The sequence below is a fragment of the Xenopus laevis genome, chromosome 8L (genome assembly GCF_017654675.1).
Source record: "Xenopus laevis strain J_2021 chromosome 8L, Xenopus_laevis_v10.1, whole genome shotgun sequence".
NCBI lineage: Eukaryota > Metazoa > Chordata > Amphibia > Anura > Pipidae > Xenopus > Xenopus laevis.
In genome coordinates this window covers 44,072,313-44,098,581 of record NC_054385.1, presented here as the reverse complement: position 1 = coordinate 44,098,581, position 26,269 = coordinate 44,072,313, and the positions used below count along the sequence as shown (strand labels likewise).

General features: G+C 38.3%; 1 protein-coding gene across 1 annotated transcript in view; it reads left to right on the top strand.

Moving 5' to 3' along the window:
* Window positions 1-194: 194 nt before the first annotated feature.
* Window positions 195-26,269, top strand: part of tnmd.L (tenomodulin L homeolog) — a 70,053-nt gene continuing 43,978 nt past the window's right edge. The window contains exons 1-2 of the mRNA XM_018229877.2: window positions 195-361; window positions 454-591. Of these exons, the coding sequence (XP_018085366.1) occupies window positions 320-361; window positions 454-591 (180 nt within the window). The 5' untranslated portion in view covers window positions 195-319. The remainder of the gene's footprint in view (window positions 362-453; window positions 592-26,269) is intronic.

Genomic DNA, 26,269 nt, shown 5'->3' with positions numbered 1-26,269 from the left:
ACACAATGAAATATTTACTTTTACAATTTTTTTAAAGAAACTATTCATTGAGAAAATAAACAAAGACAGACAAATCTATAGAAAGAATGCTTTCCACTTTGTAGGCTGACCCTCTTTTGGAATAGTGAGAAATAGTATTTTGCAGAAGCCTCCTATAGTAAAGGAAGGACTGGAATGACATATCATTAAGTCACTGAAATACAATTCCCCTTCAGTTGTACAGGAAGAGAGAGCCAGCTCACTCTGAAATATACAACTGCAGCTATTGCTTCTCTCTCTCATCTTACACAGCTGATCCTGAACTGTCTCTTCAGAAACTATGAAAAAAGGACACATTTTGGATGATCTTGGTGTTTCTGATGTAAGTTTGATAACAATGGCAATTTTGACTGCCAATCATTTTATTAAATTTTTATCACTGATGACACTCCCTTTATATTTTCTTTTATGTAGGTGGAAAAATCCAAGCTGAAAAAGGTGAATTTAAAAAGATGTAAAATTTTGGCAGTGAGCATTTGTTTGCTAATCATCATTTCTCTAGTCCTGCTGCTATTTGCTTTAAAGAATTTTTGGCACCATGTTCCTAAAAAGGTAAGGATCATTCTTCAGTTTCTTAAACATTACTCATTGGGTTGTTTATCCTCAAATTTAAATTTGTTTTTGAGAAATAATATGTGTTAGATTTGTTGTGAATAAACAAATAATAAGGAGTAACGACACGATATTATCAGAAACAACTAAACCAACTAAACAAAAATTTTGTAATAAACACTAAAGTATGAGACAAATTAAGCTTATTATGAAATATTTATAGGAATTTATGGACATTAGTTGTGCATTTAGTTTATTAATAAGACATACAAACTTTCATTTATAGACAGGGTGGATTAAAATAGTTTTGCACCCTAGTTTTGGCGCTTTAGATACTGGAGATATGAGTTAGCCAGTTCAGCATTCCTCAGGTGCTAAGTTAGCCACAAATTTCCCCATTAATTAAACGTGTAAAGGTGGAAATTCACATAATAATTTACAATGTTGTATGTTAATACAGGTATATGTTATAGAAGTAATATTTCATATAGAATTCATGAATTCAAATTTAAAAAAAAGTGTTTTCTGGGTCATTGCTACTATTTTTAAATAAACTACCTTTTGCCCCTATACAGTAAATGTCAATTTCATTTGTTTTTTAGTCTTTACAAATTACAGAGCAATTTACACTTCAATATATGATCTGATAACATTTGTAGCAAAATGAATTAGATTGTATTTTTGTTTGAAAAATTTGTTATATCCATCTTGCTACTTTATATCCCATATTTCTGGAGTCAGTTCATATTACCTACTGACAGACATATGTGAGACTTAAGTGTTTTTCCAGATCTTTAACAATTCTGCCAGATTCATGTGGAAAAATACTCAGTATGCCACATTAGAAAGAAGCCAAAATAATCTTGATGCAATAACTTATTTTTAATTAATTTCTGATATTTTGCTTGATTTTTCACATATTTTCACTAGTTATATTCCAGCTAACTTCTACATGGTCACAATTTAACACAAGTCCACTAAGCAGGGATTATCTTTAAATGTGCTCTACATACTGTTTTAAAAAGCACTATATTTCTGTTTTACTAAACACAGGCATGGATAGTGCTAAATAAATTGATTTGTACAAATCTAGATTTGCTAATTCACTCCACAGATCTCCATAGCTGAAAAAAATGTGCCAAATTTTATTGAAGTTGGGGGGAAGTGTAAAGTGTGTTTTGCAAATGTTTAAGTGATGGAGAGAGATATATAGAGGTATTCTGCACATGTGAAACACATTGGTGAGTCCCTTTGGGAGGTGGGGGGAATAATCAGTACAGGTCTATTATCTAATTATTTTTTTTTATTAGAAAGTGATGCTGTAAGAGAGCATTACAGCAGTCTCTATAAGGAGCTCTCTGCAAGCTTGTTGTCGCAGCTTGCTTATTATGCACTTATGTGTGACATTCAATTGGGGAAATGGGGCAGCAGATCCTATGTCACATCCATGTGCACTAGTGATGTGCGGGCCGGGCTGATACCCGCTGGACCCGCGGGTCGGACGGGTTCGGAGCGGCCTTGCACACTTCTTCGCGGGTGGCGGGCAAGTTGAGCTCTTCTCCTGCTCTCCCTACCCGTCACCATCAAATGCCGGCTTCCGACTTCCGTGTTCATCTTTTATAGACGCTGCACCTGTTCACTCCGCCCCTTTTGTGACGTCATCAGCGGGGTGGCGCAGGTCTATAAAATCATCCTGGAAGCACAAAGGCACGCAGGCGCGGGCTAAGGGAGGGTGGGTTAGGGTCGGGAATATCCCAACCCGCACATCACTAATGTGCACAATGAGAAAGCCAAACTCATTATGTGTGTGCTCCAACATGGCCATCTGCACTGGGAGTTCCCTGTGGAGGGACAAAGCACTCACAGGGTTGGGTTGTTGCACTATATATATATATATATATATATATATATATATATATATATATATATATATATATATATATAGGTATAGGATCCCTTATCCGGAAACCCGATATCCAGAAAGCTCCGAATTACGGAATGGCTGTCTCCCATAGACTCCATTTTATCCAAATAATCCAAATTTTTAAAAATTATTTCCTTTTTCTCTGTAATAATAAAACAGTAGCTTGTACTTGATCCCAACTAAGATATAATTAATCCTTATTGGAAGCAAAACCAGCCTATTGGGTGTATTTAATGTTTAAATGTATTTCTAGTAGACTTAAGGCATGAAGACCCAAATTATGGAAAGATCCATTATCTGGAAAACCCCAGGTCCCAAGCATTCTGGATAACAGGTCCCATACCTGTATATTGTTTACCCCATTCAGTTTTCAGTTAAGGTCTTGACCAAAAACGTAATTACTGGAAAGTGTAGTAATGCAGTTATGTTAAGGTTAGATTCGCTTTTACCCTTGAGAATATGTTAGAGTATGCTTGAGCTAATAATCAACCAAACTTAGAGTAAAGTATGGCTGAGTAACAGTGTTTAGTGCCTTTTTTAATCATAACCAGGGCTGCTAACCAGATTCTATCTATATGTTTTTGTACACAGTTGCTAACTGGGACATTTATAGCTCAGAGATTTCATATAAGAACAGCACACATTTAGTAAGTAGGCGCTGTTGAGTCTCCACTTGTGGGATCATTCATTACAAAACAACAGGAATCCAGGAAAGGATACCAAGTTTCTCTTCAAAAATGCCCTTCAACCCCAGTTAGAGCAAAATCAGCAGCTGCCATGGCAATGCTTAAATAAACAGCAATTGAGCTTCAACTTATAGGGAAATAGTTTATAGATTTTATTTTCTAAGTTGTTTATTTTGCTTTTATGTAACAATACAAATAACAGAAAAGTGCAGTCCAGATCATAGCGGGAATACAATCTAGCATTTTGTCACATGGTTGGAAAGGGAGAACATAATAATAGATATTACATAATTATTTTGACAACCATACCCATATTATTAACACATTCCTGAGAAGCAAGTAGAAAGGTCTAGGTTGGAGGTTCTCCAGTCTAAGTTAGGTCATTGGGATTTAAAGACTTTTTCAGTTGATGTCCCCCATTATGTCTAGTATCCAAATAGAAAGGTTACATGTTAGGTCCGATAGATGAAAACAATTCTATCATAACCACTCACCTGTAGTTTCAAGAATATCTAAGGCTACAAATATTCGTTCAGACAAATCTCACCCTAACTGCATGTCACACTGGACTTTTACAAATATTTATTAGAGCAAATGGACATTATTCCAGAATCTCTCCCTAATTGGTCATCAGGTTGAGGCCCCCTGGTACAGCTCCTCACCCACCCTTATGGAGCAGTCCTTCAGTTTTAGAGATACTGCTATAGGGTAAGCACCAATCAGCAGGTAACTATTATTTTACCAATGTTTTGGAGTAACTAGGATATCTTATTGGTTGCTTGCTGTTAATACAATGGGCGGAGACATGCTACAAAAAAATTGTAATAAATATACACACTAACCATGTCATAAGTGGTGGGTGTAGTGCACTGGATCCGTTTGGTCCGGCTGGAATTTATTTTACATTTTTTATATACAAATATTTTGAAAAATGATTTCTGTATACATCCAATCAGTTGGTATTATGATTTTTTTTTTTTATTATAGTTAATGGTTTAATAAAATCACACTGGCGCTATATATATATTTTCAGGAAAATTTACGGGTAATGCATGGTTTCCCAATCAATGACATTTGACCCCATCTCCTTGCTATAAATTCTTCTAGTAATGCCACTGAGACTATTTGCTTACAGTAGGAAGCAGCCTCATCTGTCTCTGTCACACTAAATGACATATAATTTTACATGCATAACGCAAGATTGGCACTAGTGATTTTTTGGACCTTTGTAAGGCATAGCTTTATAGCAGTACAATAACAAATGGTCTGGAAGGTCTTCTTTTTTTAAAAAACAGTCTGGGGAATAAACACAAAAATAAGCTTAAAAACTGTTTTGCAGATGGTTAAAATTATCCCCATAAAAGCTGCAATGGTCCGATATTGGCCCCTCCATCGGTGGAATGTATTATATAGTTTTTGTCTGGCTTCTATTAATCTCCTGGCTTTTCAAAATTTTCTTTAGACATCTTAAGTATCCCTTTTAGGGAATTATTGCTACTATGCTGAACGCAAAGCTCTCGTTTCAAGCCCCTGCTGAAAACCCCTCTGGTTTTTTTCCATTATGGTCTGGCAGGTGAACACGTTTCAGGGGAAGGAAAGTCACTGCAATTCTGTTAACACCACATGAATTTCTAGTACAATGCGATCCTCGGCGAGGGAAAAAGTGGCTTCAGAGCCTCAGCAATGATCAAAGATAAGAATAAATATAAACCTGCTTGACTTGCAGGTCAGCCTTTCAATATTAGAGATACATTAGCACTCCTTGGTTTTATTGCAGAAATGATTATATGCAGTGCAGGATAACAGTGGTAAGTTTTATGCAGCATTTTGTATAGAGGAGAGGGAATCATGCAGCTTGTGTACGTTAGCCTGTACAGCATAAGCACATTTTGATATAGGGAATTATTTACAAATGCACATTAAGTTGCAACCACTACAACTTGTGCTCGCTACACCAATAATTGACAATTCACATGCAAGTTGCAGCACATGTTATTTCCCTAAAATCTGGAATGGTGTTAATTCCTGCATGCAGTATTAATCATATCATTAGCGCCCACTTCACTTGGCCCAAGTAATTTAATGGCACCATCCAAGGCAGAGCTGTCCAACTGGAGGCCGGATGTTGCCCTCTAAAGGATTCTTATGGCCTACTCAAGGGATCCATCATTTTAATATCATACTGTGAACACGCTATATGGGTAATAATCAGACCACTACATGTAATCAGTTGGACTTTGGACTGTTCCAAGGGAACTTAGAAATTAGTGGCATGTCTATCTGCCACTGCCCAGGATAAATCATTTTAATTCTACAGCACCATTACTGTTTCTCTATAGAGTTTACATTTGTGTGTGTCAGTATTAGTATAGTCTTGGCACTACTGAATATGATGAGAGCACAACTTGTAGCCCATTATATATATATATATATATATATATATATATATATATATATATATATATATATATATATATATATATAGGATCATTTAAGAGCACTCACGGGTGTTGTGAAAAATACTTTTTTATTGGAGTGTTACAATCTACCCCACATCAACGCGTTTCGGTTCTCTCTGAACCGTCGTCAGGATGCACCCAGAAGTCATCACGTGATCCATAAATACAAGCATAAACCAATCAGTGAACAGAATTAATTAGTGAACAGAGTTAGTTGAATATTCACGACAGTGTTCTGCATTAAAGTGTTAGCATAAATTACTAAATCCATTGCCAAAAATTCCATATACATGTTAAAAATTCCAAATGTATATTAAAAAAATTTTATATAAAAAATGTGAAAAAAGTGAAAAAATTAGCCTTGTTAAAACTTTTTAAAAAATACATAGTGGCTCATATAGACTTTTTAAGACATAAGGGCTATACAAGTGACACATCACAAAACAAGGTTATCAAGGGTATACATGTGTTCCAGTGCAAAAAGCTGGTCAAAAAAACTTTTAATCTATAAATAGTAATATATAGCAGCATATGAGATTATCAAGGGTATCCATGTGTTCCAGTGCAAATAGCGGGTAAAAAAACCTTTAATCTATAAATAATAATATATACCAGCATATGAGGGTGCGAGGTTACTGAGTTAATAACAACCCCTCCAGGGCCATATAGCATCTCATTTGAATAAGAGTCTAATCACATATTAATCTGTCAATGGTTCCGTGGACTTCACATATCGAACAGCATGGACTACCTATCTCTTGTTATTATATCTCCAGGGCAGAAAAATTCTGTCCAAAAGCACCACTCAAATATAATAGAGTATATAATTCATCCCTGACATGTGACTGTCAGGAAAATACTTTGAACCGTTATTATAACACCTATATTGTATATATTGTTAGCATAGTTCCTTGATATCCAGTTTAGAGGTCAGGTATATGTAGTATAGACTGATTCCCAATTATAGTGTGTCTATATGTCACCACTCCCATATCCCACTTATGGTGTAGAACAATTCCCTGTCTCAAACCCAGAAGGATAAAAAACAAAACCGTACTACCAACATTTCCAAGTAAGTACGGTATTGATTAGTAATAGAAACAGGAACAAAAAAAGAAAAAAGAAAGAAAAACAGGAAAAAGGACGGACAGGAGTATTCTTAAATAAAACATGCCAATGAGTACATTTCATTGAGGCCCCTGGGGGCCACTGTATCTAAAGTCCGTATCCACTTGGCCTCTTTTTGAAGCAATATCCTCCCCCTGTCACCTCCACGTTTAAGTGGGGGGACATGATCAATTAGTACACATCGTATGGAGGGGAGCGAATGTCCAAATTTCACACAGTGTCTCGCAAGTGGACTGTCAGCCTTGCCAGAAGTTAGAGCGGTGCGTATGGTGCATCTGTGGTTGTTCATCCGAATCCGAAAAGTAGTGGTGCATTTCCCAATATAGTACAAGCCACAAGGGCAAATAATACAGTAAACCACATATTCAGAGAGACAGGTTAATCGATGTCGTATTTCAAATCTCTTACCACTATGAGGATGGGTAAAGTGAGATCCAGTTAAAAGGAAGCCACAAGTAATACAGCCACTACACCTGAAGCAGCCCATCTTGTTAAATATCTTTTTATTCGATTTCAGCCATGACTGTGGCAACGTGGTCTCCCGCCTGTTTTGCAAGTCCGTGACCATCAATATGTCACGCAGGGCCCGACCCTTACGGTATGCGCATCTCGGCGCTTTCACTTTAGTGAATGGTAAGCTGTTATCCATTTGTAGTATGGGCCAATTCTTTTTAATGGATGTACAGATGTGTTTACTTGCAGGCGAAAAGTTAGAAACAAAGGTTAGAGTATCCCCCTTGTTCACTTCGCCTGACCTGATAACTGCCTTGTTAGTATCCACTTTTAAGAGAGCTCTTTCCAATTCCTTGTCCAAGAACTCTTTCTGATACCCACGTTGTACAAATCTCTCATGCATCTCATATGCCTGTTGTTTTGCCCGCCCAAAATCAGAATTGTTGCGAACAACTCTAAGAAATTGTGTGTATGGTATGGATCTCAAAATAGAGGGCGGATGAAAACTGTGCGCATGCAAAACCGTATTTCTGTCTGTGTCTTTGCGATAAAGAGTAGTGCCCACACCATTAGAAGTACGAAAAATTCTGATGTCCAAAAAATCAACTGTATCACGATCAAGGGTTAATGTAAATTTGACCGGAGTAGAAAGGGCATTTAATTCGGCAACAAATGTCTGGAGTCCAACGTGGTCCCCCCGCCAAATAAGAAACACATCATCGATATATCTCTTATATAGAAATAGTTGGTCAACATACTTAGAAAGGATGTGCTCTTTTTCAAAAAAATCCATATATAGATTTGCATAAGAGGGGGCCACGTTGGACCCCATTGCCGTGCCCGTCAGTTGTAGATAAAAAATATTTTCAAAACGAAAATAATTCCGAGTGAGTACCATTTCCAGTAGGGAGCAAAGAAATTCAACCGGTGGCCCCCCCGTGTGTCCATTAATCAATGCCGTCCTACATGCTGAGACACCCTGATCAAGTGGTATAATAGTGTATAAACTAGACACGTCAAGCGTGGCAAAAATAGTGTCATCAGGGAGTGGGCCCAGCGTAGCCAAGATTTGAAGAATGGCCGGTGTATCAGCAATGTAGGAGGGCATCTTTATACACAGGGGTTGAAGGAATGTGTCAAGGTAGCAAGCAATATTTGAGAGAAGAGATCCACGTGCAGAAATAATAGGTCGGCCAGGAGGTGTAGTGATGGATTTGTGTATCTTCGGCAACGTGTATATAATTGGACACCTGGGAAATTCCACAGAAAGATACTGGCAGCATTTTTCACTAATCCACCCATTAACTACAGCTGTATTAAGGTGGAGATCTATTTCTTTCTTAAACCCCTCAGTGGGGTCCCCCTGTAGTTGCATATAGGTCCGTTTGTCTGACAATTGTCCAAACAGTTCATTTCTATAAAATGCACGATCAAGTAGGACTATAGACCCACCCTTATCGGCCGGCCGAATAATTAATTCACGGTCACTCCTAAGGGTTCGTATGGCATCCCGCTCAATTTTATTCAGGTTGGAATAAACTTTGTCTTGTTTGGAAATACTGTTTTTAAAGTCCCTCTGCACTATGCCACAATAGGTTTTTATTGAGGTTGGTGTGTTGGGTGGTTCAAAGCTGCTGACGGGGCGAAACTTCTCTACTTGAGCATCAGGCCTGTCTTTAAAAAAGTCCTTCAGTTTCAATTTCCTTTGGAGGCGATATAAATCAATCTCCAGATTAAATTCATCGGTCCGCTGGACCGGAACAAATGACAATCCCCTGCCCAGTAGAGAGGCCTCGCCCTGTGTCAGCATGTGTCCGCTCAAGTTAAATATTACATGTTCACCTTCCTCGGTGGTCTGCCTCGGCGGTTTGTACCCCCCTCTCCTGGTATGTTTCCTTTTCCTTTACCTCCCCTAAAAAATGAGTGCGGGTTACAACTCCGCTGGGGATATTCTCTTGAGAGGCACATGTCGCGGGCCCTTTGGGTGTATCAATATCAGAGGTGGGTGAGTCCCCAGAACTGTCTACCGTGGAAAAATTTCTCCTGTGTGTTCTCCGTCGAGACCACCTGTCTATGTCTTGTTTCCCTATTAACCACCCATAAACTCGGCGGTCCCTGTAGTCAGAATCTACTTTGATCACTTTGGTTTGTTTAAATGCAATCAACTCCTGTCGGTATTTCTCAATACTAGTTTCTAATTTGGTTTTCCAGTTTGTGGACTGATCGGCCACCATTAAAGGAATGGCAGTCGATTCAAGCTCACCGATCTCTGCCCGTATCTTTCTAAGTTCTTTCCCAGATTGTTCAACCACTAGCAACATAAGATCCAAGGAGCATTTATTCAAAATGCCACACCAGCGACTGCAAAATTCAGGGCTGGCGCGGCCAATAGTTGGAATATTGCGAATTCGGAAGCCCCTTGGAATCTTACGCTGCCTATAGTAATCAGAAAGGTATAGACCATGCAAGTAAAAATCAACCTCCCTCTTTTTGAGACCATTTAGCTGATTAAATAAATCTTTAGGCAACTTACCCACCCTTTCAGTGGCGGTCGATTCTGTAAACAATATGCGAGTCACATCATCCTGCGTGAATGTGAATTCACCCGTGGTATCCACATCAAAAGAGGAAGCTCTTGTTTCTTCATCCATTGGCCTGATCAGCACAGCAGATATGAAAAAATATATATATATTGTTAACAAAGCCAAGATCAATTCAGGAGGATTGGAGCAAATCGTGGCAATCCTGGCCACTAAACCTTCACAACCGAATATTATTGGCAGGCCCTGATGAAATAATCTAGAGTCAATACTGTCAATTCTGGCATGCAACTCTTCCACTTTTAACAATGTGTATAAGTCCAATGGTTCTGACAGCCCTCTCACTTTCTAGGCTGTATTACTCAGGATTAACAGATACACTTGGCATGCCATATAAAGAGATTGTAAAATTCTCCCCAATTTCATAAACATAAACAGGACCTTATTAAACCTGTATTAATCACAGTAATCATGACCATGAAACAATACTTGCAGTGGCACCAGCGTCAGTCAGGGATTTTTTGGCGTTGATTCACAATTCGGGTTATCAAGCTCGTCCGCTACTCTCACACAGTTCACATTACAAATTATAATTAGATGGCATCATCAGCGGCAATATTCTCCCTCCCACGGGCACTTTCCTTGTGTCGCTCCCCCAAGGGCCGTTTCACACAGAAGCCGCAGCCGTCGGAAACCACCACAGAGCAAGTGACGAAGCACGACAGGCATACATCAGATCCGCGACCCAGATCCGTGACGTACAAAGCCGCCAAGGCTTAGCTGTCCTTACCTAATCCGCAGCCAGGGAGCAGGCGAAACACTATCGGCCGGCCGGTGCTGTGTGATGCACGGCACTTCCGGTCGCGTCCCTACCATGCGGTACTCACGTGACCGTCAGCGTCCAGGACGGACGCGTAAATGGAAAATGTCCAGCTTATCGGCAAAGCATCCAAAGCGGAGCCGGCAGCCACACAGTTCAGCATAGGCACCCTCACAGTGAGTCTTTCAGGGTTCTTATCCGCACCTCTCAGGTTCTGTTTCCACTTCCTGTCCGTCCCTCTATCTTGACTCCTGGTTGAAGCGGGTAGTGCTTGAATAGCGATTAATTGCCAAAATGAAAGTCCATAACATTCCTTCTGATGGGGTGCTCGGTAGCTGTGCCAAGCACAGTAAACGACAATAGTATAGTAGAACCGGCACTCACCCTCAAAACATCAAGCCCCGGGTGCTACTTCAAAAGTTTGCATATTGGATCATTTAAGAGCACTCACGGGTGTTGTGAAAAATACTTTTTTATTGGAGTGTTACAATCTACCCCACATCAACGCGTTTCGGTTCTCTCTGAACCGTCGTCAGGATGCACCCAGAAGTCATCACGTGATCCATAAATACAAGCATAAACCAATCAGTGAACAGAATTAATTAGTGAACAGAGTTAGTTGAATATTCACGACAGTGTTCTGCATTAAAGTGTTAGCATAAATTACTAAATCCATTGCCAAAAATTCCATATACATGTTAAAAATTCCAAATGTATATTAAAAAAATTTTATATAAAAAATGTGAAAAAAGTGAAAAAATTAGCCTTGTTAAAACTTTTTAAAAAATACATAGTGGCTCATATAGACTTTTTAAGACATAAGGGCTATACAAGTGACACATCACAAAACAAGGTTATCAAGGGTATACATGTGTTCCAGTGCAAAAAGCTGGTCAAAAAAACTTTTAATCTATAAATAGTAATATATAGCAGCATATGAGATTATCAAGGGTATCCATGTGTTCCAGTGCAAATAGCGGGTAAAAAAACCTTTAATCTATAAATAATAATATATACCAGCATATGAGGGTGCGAGGTTACTGAGTTAATAACAACCCCTCCAGGGCCATATAGCATCTCATTTGAATAAGAGTCTAATCACATATTAATCTGTCAATGGTTCCGTGGACTTCACATATCGAACAGCATGGACTACCTATCTCTTGTTATTATATCTCCAGGGCAGAAAAATTCTGTCCAAAAGCACCACTCAAATATAATAGAGTATATAATTCATCCCTGACATGTGACTGTCAGGAAAATACTTTGAACCGTTATTATAACACCTATATTGTATATATTGTTAGCATAGTTCCTTGATATCCAGTTTAGAGGTCAGGTATATGTAGTATAGACTGATTCCCAATTATAGTGTGTCTATATGTCACCACTCCCATATCCCACTTATGGTGTAGAACAATTCCCTGTCTCAAACCCAGAAGGATAAAAAACAAAACCGTACTACCAACATTTCCAAGTAAGTACGGTATTGATTAGTAATAGAAACAGGAACAAAAAAAGAAAAAAGAAAGAAAAACAGGAAAAAGGACGGACAGGAGTATTCTTAAATAAAACATGCCAATGAGTACATTTCATTGAGGCCCCTGGGGGCCACTGTATCTAAAGTCCGTATCCACTTGGCCTCTTTTTGAAGCAATATCCTCCCCCTGTCACCTCCACGTTTAAGTGGGGGGACATGATCAATTAGTACACATCGTATGGAGGGGAGCGAATGTCCAAATTTCACACAGTGTCTCGCAAGTGGACTGTCAGCCTTGCCAGAAGTTAGAGCGGTGCGTATGGTGCATCTGTGGTTGTTCATCCGAATCCGAAAAGTAGTGGTACATTTCCCAATATAGTACAAGCCACAAGGGCAAATAATACAGTAAACCACATATTCAGAGAGACAGGTTAATCAATGTCGTATTTCAAATCTCTTACCACTATGAGGATGGGTAAAGTGAGATCCAGTTAAAAGGAAGCCACAAGTAATACAGCCACTACACCTGAAGCAGCCCATCTTGTTAAATATCTTTTTATTCGATTTCAGCCATGACTGTGGCAACGTGGTCTCCCGCCTGTTTTGCAAGTCCGTGACCATCAATATGTCACGCAGGGCCCGACCCTTACGGTATGCGCATCTCGGCGCTTTCACTTTAGTGAATGGTAAGCTGTTATCCATTTGTAGTATGGGCCAATTCTTTTTAATGGATGTACAGATGTGTTTACTTGCAGGCGAAAAGTTAGAAACAAAGGTTAGAGTATCCCCCTTGTTCACTTCGCCTGACCTGATAACTGCCTTGTTAGTATCCACTTTTAAGAGAGCTCTTTCCAATTCCTTGTCCAAGAACTCTTTCTGATACCCACGTTGTACAAATCTCTCATGCATCTCATATGCCTGTTGTTTTGCCCGCCCAAAATCAGAATTGTTGCGAACAACTCTAAGAAATTGTGTGTATGGTATGGATCTCAAAATAGAGGGCGGATGAAAACTGTGCGCATGCAAAACCGTATTTCTGTCTGTGTCTTTGCGATAAAGAGTAGTGCCCACACCATTAGAAGTACGAAAAATTCTGATGTCCAAAAAATCAACTGTATCACGATCAAGGGTTAATGTAAATTTGACCGGAGTAGAAAGGGCATTTAATTCGGCAACAAATGTCTGGAGTCCAACGTGGTCCCCCCGCCAAATAAGAAACACATCATCGATATATCTCTTATATAGAAATAGTTGGTCAACATACTTAGAAAGGATGTGCTCTTTTTCAAAAAAATCCATATATAGATTTGCATAAGAGGGGGCCACGTTGGACCCCATTGCCGTGCCCGTCAGTTGTAGATAAAAAATATTTTCAAAACGAAAATAATTCCGAGTGAGTACCATTTCCAGTAGGGAGCAAAGAAATTCAACCGGTGGCCCCCCCGTGTGTCCATTAATCAATGCCGTCCTACATGCTGAGACACCCTGATCAAGTGGTATAATAGTGTATAAACTAGACACGTCAAGCGTGGCAAAAATAGTGTCATCAGGGAGTGGGCCCAGCGTAGCCAAGATTTGAAGAATGGCCGGTGTATCAGCAATGTAGGAGGGCATCTTTATACACAGGGGTTGAAGGAATGTGTCAAGGTAGCAAGCAAGCTTGATGTTTTGAGGGTGAGTGCCGGTTCTACTATACTATTATATATATATATATATATATATATATATATATATATATAGGTAATGTAAGGATCAGCACACTCATTTGTAGAAAAGCAAAGTGTATTTTATTTCAACACAGCATTGTGTCCAACGTTTCGGTTCCTCCTGGGAACCTTTATCAAGGAGGAACCGAAACGTTGGACACAATGCTGTGTTGAAATAAAATACACTTTGCTTTTCTACAAATGAGTGTGCTGATCCTTACATTACCTGTATCATTAATTTGATCTTGCACCTCAAACTCATCCAAGTATCGAGTGCTGATACCCACAGGACGCATATATATATATATATATATGGTTCATTTGGCTTGAGAAAGGGCACACAGTCTGTCCGAAACGTCGCTTTGTGATGTACTGAATTTTAATACACCTTTTGCATTAATCGAGTGCTGCTTCATTCATTTCTTTGGCATATATATATATATATATATAGATATATATATATATATATATATATATATATATATATATATATATATATATATATATATATATATATATATATATATATATTGTCCCACAGTGCCCTCACTCAATCCAAAATGAAGCCAGAGGTGCACAATCAAATATGCTTTAGTATATGAACAGGAGATCAGCACTGAAAAATGGTGAAAAACGTGTTGATTTATTCACACACTTTTACATGTTATCCGACGTTTCGGAAGCAGTCACAGGCGCCTGGGTACCATCTTCGATGTGGATGTAGAAGAAGCTTGTGATGAAGAAGCACTCTCGGGTTTTGGAGTAAAGTAAAGTAGATTTATTGTGAGCGCAACAATTGACCTTTGTCAAAGTCTTTGTCATCTGAAACGTTAGCTGCGCCATTTACTTTACTCTAAGTTCTGTGAGTGCTTCTTCATCAAGAGCTTCATATATATATATACTGCAAAATGATAAGCATCTCTCATTTCCTTCATGTGTGGGATTTTTATTTTTTACATTATATTTTAGAGTTGACATTGCTCGATGAGCAGCATCTTAAAAGCCAAAAATGCATACGCAAAATAAATAAACACATGAATTCATTTAAAATGCTACTCTGTACTGATGTGAATAAAGTTGGAGTTATTTTAAAGCACAGCGATTATAAAAGAGGGTTAATTTACTAATGTACAAAGTATATAAAATCAGTGCCATATTTTTTAGGGGATATAATACATTCCCCCAGCACTGCACAGAAAGCTTTCCAAGATTAATTACAGATGCAAGAGAGAGTAATCTAAAGAGAATCATCACATTTTTATCTAACATATTGAGATTACCGTTCCAATTTTCCCTTTCTAATATATGTATTTAAACTTAAGAAAGGTGGCACCTCCACTGAGAATTGTCCTTTTGTTTTGTCCATTTTGCTGACATCTAACATATGAGTATTATTTTGCAAAACTTGCTTGCCAATAATACACTGGAATCAGACTTCAGATGGGAAAAGATTTTACATGTATAGAGGCAAAAAAAAAATGAGACAGAGTAGGAAAGAGTGATAGGTGTTTCAAAACCTACTACTGCTGCGGACTAGACTGTCACTTAAGTGTGACACATGGTTACAGGAATTGTGCTATATATGCTTTCCTTAACCACCATTTTGTAAGTAGTAATTTGACAAATCTCTCATTTATGCCATAAAAGTATTCTACATTATCTGGCTCTTCTGTCTTTTATATAACTGATTTATAAGAAAATGTGGGCCCACAAGATGTGAGTGCAGTTTTATCTACGTGCAATCATATAGACTAGTCAGTACCCAGGAGCTCCCCCCTCTTCACCAATCAGCATGTGCATGATACAGTTTGTACATGCATTGGTCATGGAAAACACAGGGAACCACTTCAGCGCCTCTGTCAGATTTAGTCACAAGTGCTTATTATAAGCATTTCCTGAGGGTCTCCTCCTAAAGCTAACTAGGTATTGGAATACTGTAGGCTTGTTGGAATCAAAATCTGCCAATGCTAACTAAACCAGCTCTTGATTTTAAGGTGTGTCATTAGAGAATTTCACTAGCCCCTGGTCAGCACCTACCAAGGGCAGCTTCCCCCCACTTGGGTCTGAACTGAGGAAGCACCTGTTCAAATGTGGTTTCCTGGCCTAAATCCTCCCCACCATAGAAGATTCCTATGGGAATCCCATACTATACCCACCTGCTGGAAAAACCTGCTGGACGGCATCAAACATACATTTACGAATAGACATATAGGATCTACTATCCAGAATGCTTGGGACCTGGGGTTTTCAGGATAAGAAGTATTTCCATAATTTCAATCACCATACTTAAATTCTGCTAAAAATAAGTTAAACAACCCCAATAGTATTGTTTTGCCATCAATATGGATTAATATAATTCAGAGCTGTCTGGATAATGGGTTGATTACCTAATTGCTCATGCTTCATTTAAAGCTTGTTCTGTGCAGTAGTTACATTACAAATCATACGCACCAGTGCTTTGCTTAAATACTGTAAATGTAATATCCACAATAATCTTGCTATGATAGTGGAAGTAGTTCTTTTATGAACCATCTGTAGTTTTTGATAGTAGTTTTGGTGTAGTTTTATAAACCATCTGTAGTTTTTGATGATAGATAGATAGATAGATAGATAGATAGATGATAGATAGATAGATAGATAGATAGATAGATAGATAGATAGATAGATAGATAGATGATAGATAGATAGATAGATAGATAGATAGATAGATAGATAGATAGATAGATAGATAGACTTGCATATATTTGCCCAGTAAAGGAAAAGATAACAAGAACACTTTTTAAATCTACTTTTAGCTACATTGGCCAATGGAGAATTATTAAACAAACTCAATGCATATCTACCATGCAGTAAATGTGGATAATATTGGATTTTTATTTTTATTAGGAGCTTTAAGAAATAAATTTCCTTTCTTATCCTCCTGCAGGTTAGATACTAGAGCAGGAAGCAGTAGGGGTTTATCAGATGTACAGAATAATTTCCAATGTGGGTGACACATCTGCTTAATGAATCCTAAATGTGGCCAAATTTTTAGCAATTACTTGTATGTGAATACAGGAAGGGAGCTGGTGGATGAAGAGTTTAGCAGTCCTAAATACTGTGTTTGGATAGTACACTCATATGTTTTATTTGCAGTTATTGTTTGCATTAGCCCCTTATATACAGGGGTATTTACTGTTCTAATAATTATATGGGGGACCCTAATAGAAAAGTAGTTTAAAAAGGGATGAAGAACTGAAAGTGCCAATGGGGAGAAGAAGAGGGTGAGGATGAGGATTGAAAACAGACATGAGAGTATGGGAGCGAAAGAGTTGCATTGCCACCTGGCCAGTTGTTCAACAGTTTAGCTAGTAAACTAGCCAAGGCCAGGCCTGTTTAATAAATACAGACTCTTAGTAATAGCATATTCATGCATGGTTCCCATAATACCATATTCCCTAAAAGAATGATCTCTGCATTATCAGGTATCATCCTTTTGTGCCCTAGAGCTACTGTATTTACGTGCCCATCACTAATAAAGGCTACTACTGGAAGCTACTTATTGTTATTGCTAAAAAATGTTAAAAGATGTACTGAGCGTGAGGGCACTCATATGCTCAGTGTAAAGATTGTTACACCTCTTTCTTACTGTTTAATGCAGTTTTGTATGGAATGCAAATTATACCTAGTTATGGAAAACCACTTAAGACGAATAAATGTTTCTGAAATCAATGGGAATATGATGACAAACTCTGTGTTTAGTATTGAACACCAATACAAAACTTTAGCACTACCTACTTCCCTACAGGGCCAATAGAAAGAACATTGCAATTTTAATCATGGCACAGCTACCTTCTTAAATGTATAATAAAAATCTATACTTTTGCCTGAAAACATTGTGCAAGACTGAGTAATGTAGTGTAGTTTTACTGCTTCCTGCAAAACTTGTTTTGTTTGCATGAAAGTATCCATTTCCTGGTACTCTTGTGACTATTTCTTGTTCATTTGTGGCAAACAACAAAAGCCCAGTCTTGTTTTATGGAGGGATTCTAGATCAGTGCCACTGTCCCAAAAGACAAAGCAGGATCAAATGACTCTTTATCTGAATGGCTCATTAACATTTACTGTACTGCTGTTTGGAATGCCTGTGGCTGATTTAACAGAGTGGCGTGGATGAAAGACAAAGGTATGGATAAGACAAAATAAATGGATGCAGTAACCTTATAAATTGGATATTAAATAGGAACCACTGATGTAATAGAAAATAAAATAATACTGTTAAAGCTTGTGTAAAGCATTATATGATATTATAATCCAAGGAGGTAATTATGTGACGAATATACTGTAATCCATTTAATAATGGCCCAATAACAAGAACAGATATTAAAACTGCTTCCAGTTCTTGGGACAAAAGTCTTTCAAACACTTTCAACATGCATGAAGAGGATCTTATTATTTCTACCTAAATGTAGTCGTTTTGCGATACCTAGCAGATAGTACTGGGTGTATTTCTTTCATTAAACTGGATTTTCCACCTTATTTGCAGGCTACTGCGAAATTGTTTCATGCTACCAAATGCTACCAATAACACAAGACAGACAGGCCCATGGTGCATTATAGAAATCTTCCTTGGCTTGATGGGAAAAATATGCATGGGTGAAGTGATGAAAGGAAAAGTTAGAGGGAAGTTTTGGCACATATGAGATGAATAATTGAGATGAATCATTTTCACTCTCTTAAAAGCTAGGTAATACAGAAACAAAAATATGTGTACATGTAATAAGCAAAAGAGCTTAATTCTTTATCATATCTTAATTAATTGCAATGCTGGGGATTGGTCAAAATTTAGGGATTCATCACATGGTCTAAGTATTTAGTATTTGTTCTCCAAACAGTGATAAATAATAATAAAGTGAAAGTGAGAAACAAGCAAAATGGCTGGTTTATATGGAAAAGGAGAATGCAAGGGACAGTGCAAGCTATAGAGTACATCAATGTCAATGTCAATTTTGATAAACAGCAATCACTCATCTGACCGCATAATTTCTGGGGCAAAAACATATTTTTGTCCAATATCAAGTCCACACTAAGAGGCTCTTTGCATGCCTTTCTAAAATGAACCCCCTTATAATGGCAAAATTGTTGCTTATTTCTGTTGCCACCCTGAGAGTGGCTTTATGTGAAATATCAACAACAACTTTGTTTAGTGGGTGAGACGTGAAGTCATTTTTTGAACAAAACAGGTTTCCATTTTGTTTCTGTATAATCAGTGACTGCATTTAATCATGTATAGTGAATCAAAATAAGGGATGCACCCAATTTGAACTTAATCTGAACCCTAATTTGCATTTGTAAATTAGGGACAAAAAAGAGGGGAAGAGAACCGCATGCACAGTGTGGGATACAATTGTTTTTTTTACTTCCTTGTTTGTATGCCAAAAAGTCATGTCATTTTTTGGATTCAGATTCCGCTCTGCGAGGCACTTGGATTCAGCCAGTTCCGAATCCTGCAGAAAAAGGCAGAATCTTGGCCAAATCCTGAACCGAATCCTGGATTCGGTGCATCCCTAATCAAAATAATTGATAAGTGTGAAGTCATTGGTCATTATCGATACATGGGCTTCTAATAAAAAAAATTGATTAGAAAATAATAATAAACTATTTAAAGGAAAACTATACAGCCAAACAATGTAGGTCTCTTTAAAAATATATTGTACAAAACAGCTCATACGTAAAACGCTGCTTCGTGTAAATAAACAATTTTCATAATAATATACTTTTTTAGTAGTATGTGCCATTGGGTAATCCTAAATAGAAAATTGCCATTTTAAGAACTAAAGGCTACCCTCTGTGATCTTACAGTTCATTGTGCATACAAATAAACCAAAGAAACCATACAAGAGACAATTAACCAACAGAGTTCTGTCTTTTGCTGCCACACTTCTTCCTGTTACAATTAGAGCTGTAGTATTTCTGGTCAGGTGATCTCTGAGGCAGCACAAATAGCATCACAAAATGTTGGTTCAAGGGAAGAGATGTAAAAGGGCAATATTGACTTAAATATATATTCCAGTTTGGGAAGGTCATTTAAAGGGGAACTATTACGAAAATTAAAATTTAATATATGCTTCATCGTGCTAAAATAATATACTCAATTAAAAATTCTGACGCATTTCTGAAATAATCAATCTTCTCCTCTCAGCATGTGTTACTATTCATTCTGTCTTCATACAGGAGTTGGGAGTCTGACATTGAATGACAGTTAAGTCTAATACAGCCTTCAGGGAGGGGGGGGGGGCTCGCAAATATCCTGTGAAATTCACAAAACGGAAAACACATTGAAGTCAATGGGCTTCAAAATTATTTTGATGCGTGTCAATTTCGATGCCCACGACAATTTCTATACACGTCCAAAAATCAAAAATTTTGATGCCCTTCAATTTTTTTGAGCGTGATTATTCCATGGCGCCGGAATTCGGAAATTCAATGCAAATCCACACACTGCGAATTTATTCGCCCATTACTAGTGCAGGAGTCAGTTAAGTGAGCTCTAATGCATCTGCTAGAAAAGGGAGCCTACCTACAAGATATCGTGCATCGAAGTCTGACTCCCAACTGCCAACTCCTGCATCAAGACAGAATGAAGAGAAGCAGATGCTGAGAGAAGGTTAATGAAGATAAACTTGATTGTTTCAGAAACTGTACAGAATTTTTAATTGATTGTATTTAGCAAGTTTCTTATTTCAGTATGATGAAGCTTATATTCAATTTTCATTTTTGTGATAGTTTCCTTTTCATAGACTTCCTAGTATGATATAAACGATCTGTATTTATTTTGTGGGTAATGATTTCCTTTACTGATTTAATATTTGAATTAATTCAATGTTGTCTTTTGCAATCGTTACCAGAAAACTGCAAACTAATTTAAATAAATGGATGCGATGTGCTTTCTTCACAGAGAATTTATTTTAGAAACAAAAAAAGATACTCTATATATATATATCAAAAAGAACAAAAAGTCAGACATAAAATGGTGAATATTAACTATCATGGGGATGGTGGGTTATTTTTACATGCATTAGCCCACAGTTGCTCCATCAAGGAAGCTTTCCAATCCAAACACTGCAGCTGCTGGAGAGAAATCTAGTGCTGAAAAGATCTAATCAGACTGATATATGCTGTTTACAAGCTGATATAACAGCTCTGCAACTTCCATCTATGCTTTTATAGCTGTGGATCAGCTGGGATAGAACAATCAGCCCAAGGGCAGAAGAATTCTATTTGCATACCACAAGGCGCAGTCTCTAAGTGCCAGTTAAAATTCTTTCTTCTGTTTTAATATGTTAAATTGCTAGTTATGAACACATATTCGGTGTACAAGCATCTTGCTTTTAAAATGTTTATTGCTGTGTAGGATATGGGATTGGGAATCTACACCTTTTAGTCCCTCGTTACTCATTCTGGGGTCCTTGTCCATACACTGCAGATCCAAAAATCTTTTGCTGCTTCCTCTGATAGAAATTCTGTTTTTTAAGTGGTCAATTGAAGAAAATAATTTTTGGCTTCAAAAGAGGTAAAGCCTCATGCTGTACACATAAATTGAGATCTAAAGAACCACAGACATCTGCTAATGGACAATGGATCACTCTTGAATGCAAAGCATTTGATTTCCCACTGCAGATATAAAATAGAGTAAGGACTAGGGATGTAGTTATACTATATACAAAAGAGGACTTATCCCCCTATCCCGTTGCACTGTAGAAAATTAGACACAATGTATTACAGTAAAAAGCAATATTTATTAATAACCATGCTAGTGAAACAAATTAAAACATATTTAAAAAAACCAACAGCGCTGCTGGAAACAAAAAACGGGGAATACCCTGATGTTAATTAGTGATCACTATTTTTTATACTGGTTGAAAAGCCTTGCATAGGCCAAAATGCAAGGCATTGACCTTGTAGGCATTGTTTGCCCAGTTTTTTTGGCCGCAGCCACTGAAGCACAGAGGCCAGAAAAAATATGCCATATAAATGCTGAAAATAGTAATTTTTTGCCATATACGTTGAGTCAACGTATGGCAAAAAATGACTATTTTCAGCATTTATATGGCATATTTTTTCTGGCCTCTGTGCTTCAGTGGCTGCGGCCAAAAAAACTGGGCAAACAATGCCTACAAGGTCAACGTATACACTACTACAGCGGTGGATACGGATTACGTAAAATATATGAATGCTGCTTGAAAAAAGTCACTCCGGTGTTTTTTCTGGAGACGGTAATATTATGGATATTTAGACAGAATGTGAACAAGGTCACACAGCTAGATGGCAGTTGGTTGAATAACACACTGGGCAAAAAATGCCTACAGGGCAAATAATGCCTAAAAGGTCAATTTATACACTAATACAGCGATGGATACGGATTACGTAAAATATATTATGGCTGCTTGAAAAAAGTCACTCCGGTGTTTTTTCTGGAGACGGTAATATTATGGATATTTAGACAGAATGTGAACAAGGTCACACAGCTAGATGGCAGTTGGTTGAATAACACACTGGGCAAAAAATGCCTACAGGGCAAATAATGCCTAAAAGGTCAACTTATACACTACTACAGCGATGGATACGGATTACGTAAAATATATTATGGCTGCTTGAAAAAAGTCACTCCGGTGTTTTTTCTGGAGACGGTAATATTATGGATATTTAGACAGAATGTGAACAAGGTCACACAGCTAGATGGCAGTTGGTTGAATAACACACTGGGCAAAAAATGCCTACAGGGCAAATAATGCCTAAAAGGTCAACTTATACACTACTACAGCGGTAGTAAAATAAAAAAAGTAAAATAAAAAAAAAATGAATATTAAAAAAAAAAAATTAAAGTTGGTGCTGCTGAACTACTAGGAGCAGCAGATTAGCACACCAGTCCCACTCCCCAACACTGCTAGACTAATAGCACTGGGCTCTTATAGTAGTAGTAGTAGTAGTAGTAAAACAACAAAAAAATAAATAAAAGCAGTCCTTACAAGGACTACTGTTATTGCAGCAGTCAGCAGATGAGATCAGAAGCAGGACAGCTGCCCACTGCAGCTACATACAGAGCACTGCAGTAGAAGGTAGATTACTAGCCAGCAAAGCTACCTAAGCTTAAATGTCCCTCAAACCCCTGCAGACTTCTGTCCCTCCAATAACAGAGCAGTATCAAAACGATTACTAGCCAGCAAACTTTCAACTGTCCCTGAAATCACTAACAGGCAGCAGCTCTCTCCCTACACTATCTCTTCAGCACACACAGGCAGAGTGAAAAAACGCTGCAGGGCTTCGGTTTTTATAGGGAAGGGGAGTGGTCGAGGGGAGAGCTTCCTGATTGGCTGCCATGTACCTGCTGGTCTGGGGTGAGAGGGCAAAAAAAAGCGCCAACAATGGCGAACCCAAAATGGCGAACGTCGCGCGACGTTCGCGAACTTCCGGCGAGCGCGAACACCCGATGTTCGCGCGAACAAGTTCGCCGGCGAACAGTTCGCGCCATCTCTAGTAAGGACATAAGTAGAATGAGTGTGTGGGTTTATACATCTGAGACTGGTGCATGGAGCTGTGGAAGTGAAGAGGCAGTAGCCCCAGCACAGATTTTATAACTGTTCCGTAATCCAGTTCCAACAATAGTTGCCCCCTTACAACTATCCTCTGCTTGATGACTACAACGTGTATTTGTGTGGGTGTGTATGTAAATAAGGAGATAGACAGATCCTTCATTCTGGGTTTTAAGCACTTAAGTTGCTCGAGAGAGCTTGAACCATACAATGTGCTGATCAAGTGTACAAAATATTCACCAAAACATCTAAATGCACAAACCTTTGGTCTGCTATGTATCTGCAAGACCAAGCTGATTTTAATCACAGCAAACAATGTGTGTGAAGGCTCTTATGAGGATCTGTTCCATATATCCTAATAGAAATACTGATGTATTAGCCAGCCTTGAGAAGAATGTGGCTAGAGACTGCAGCCTGTTCCAGCTCGGCTTCCTTTGACAAAAGCAGCTTCAGATACAGTTCTAGCAGCTGATGAAATATTCTCAGACTCGCTGGAGAAATACTGAAGCACATATTTTAGCCACACATGCTGAATGATTTAAATACCTTGGGTTTCATTTTCCTCCTCTTCTCGCCTTGCCAACAACTTCCTTTTAAACTCTGCTTGCTGGATATGAAGTGGAAAAATAATAGCAGTCGCTTTCCATCAAATAGTACCGATGTAATTTATAAAATGTATTGTCTCATCTTTGTTTATCACAAGATACTACTGAAATCTGCAGCTTAGCATACACAGGGATAACCTGGAATCCAATCTGCTACGGAGGGAGCCTTTTATTTATTAAGATCCTTCAACCGAGGGACAGCATAGACTTTCTAGCCTTTAAGGGAGCAGAAATGATTAAAAACAAGTTGTGTGTGAAGATTTGTTCTCATTCACATAGAGATATGAAAGATTTCATAACTCAAAAGAATAGCCCTTTTCAGCATGATGAGGAAAACAATATCTTGAAAGCCACTTGTATTATTTTAAAAAGCAGAAAACATGCTCCTATAGGCCAGGAAATAAAGGTTTATTGAAACAAAAAACTCTGGACAGGCATCTCTTAAACTTGTTTATGTTAGTTATTTAGAGAAGTAAGATGTAGAACTAAACTACATTCTGTTATAAGGTCATTTAGGCACATTAACCTGGATCAAAACACCAATTGCTTTGGGTTGTACCATTAAGCACCATTAAGTACCATTGTGTCTATAATAGGAGTCAGTCTACCTGGAAAACCAGTGTATAAATTGCATAAAACTGCATTAACTTAGTACACTGCCCTGGGTCTCTGCTTCAATTTCCGATCAAAGAGACTTGCAGTGGCAAGAATACACAAATACAATGTCTGAGTTCAGCAGCATTGCATTCATGAGGGTTGGGAGGAGGAGGCAACTAGATGAACCCCTCTTGCCCATTATCCTAATTTGCACATTATTCAGACATGCCAGTTATGGAGTGGCAGAGGGCACAGGTTGCAAGGAGACCATGTCCTTAGTATCTTGGCAGATGCTAAGAACAGGGCTGGCCTGTGCTCCCCACCACATGCCCTATTTTTTTATCCGGCACAAGGTGCAAAGAATTTCATCTGGGCAGAAGAATTTTGATCATGAGCACTTAGGATGTATACTTGAGCGCTAGAGACTTTTTTTAGGGGAACAGGGATGTGCAAAATATCCCCCTGAATAAGATGAAGATTATATGGTACACCACTTGGCTTGTTCAAAGAACTTTCTAAGATTCCAATCCATGCAACACAACTGGAGTATAATGTATATTAGTGCACACTGGCCACTTTGCAATAGGTGACACTCTGTACTCCTTCTAGCTGGCAGCAGGACATCTCATCTATCTCCGTTTGAAAGGACGCTTGCATACAGTAGGTTGGTGAATTGCAGCTATTGGCCACAGTCTGTACATACTGTATGCAATTACAGTACATTGAGTGGGTATAGCACTAGTACAAGTAATGGCATAACATAAGCTCATCTTTGCCAACCTTTTTTCATTTCTTGTTGTTTCATAAAATATTAAAGTACTTAAAGAATGATTATCCAAAGGTCCAATGGGTCTCCCCTTTTTTCCCACTCACAAAACTCGTTCTCCCCCGAGTGTAGCAAAAGACAAAGTTTTTGATAGGTGTCAGTGGAAACAAGCTCAGGAAAACAAGTACAGTATATAGCAAAAAGAAAGGTGATATAGTGTAGTACAGGAGTGCCTGTGCTATACTAATGAGAGGTCTACTTTTAGTGATGTTGTCCCACTATGATCTACATCCATAAAAGCATTGTTATCAATCTGTTCCATGGAAAATATTACTTCAATACCGATTTATGAGAAAATGTATTTTGTTATATTTAAATAAGTATTTCTTATATAACATTAACTTAAAAAATATCTGAATGAAAAGAATGAAACATGAGGGTGATTTAGACAAGCTGATCTACTGATCACTAGCTAAAGGTCTACTGGTAGATCTTGATCTACCTTTGGGACACCCCTGGTGTAGTATGTTGCATATTTACATGGCCTAACTGACCCAATCACTTAAATCCACCAAGGTACTTTTTCCAAAGTCAAGCTGTATACTTTATAGCCCCACCGACTTACAATACCACATGCATTTTTTTCTCTGGTGGGTACTTACAATCAGCGCAAATCAATTGACCCAAGTTGGTTAGCCTGACAACGATTCCTGAAGTGTGACGATAGTGTGTATAGGCATATCAAGCATATGGCAAAGACCGGAGTTGAAGAACCGACCACGGCCAGCGTTGACTTTACTCCACCGTGTGTTGCTTTCCAGGCTCTTGGGGGTGATGTCACAGCGTCTTTGCCTGAGTCTGAGGTTCGACTTCCTCAGAGGTTCGACTTCCTTCAGCAATCGTCACACATCAGGAATCAATGTCAGGCTAACCAACTTGGGT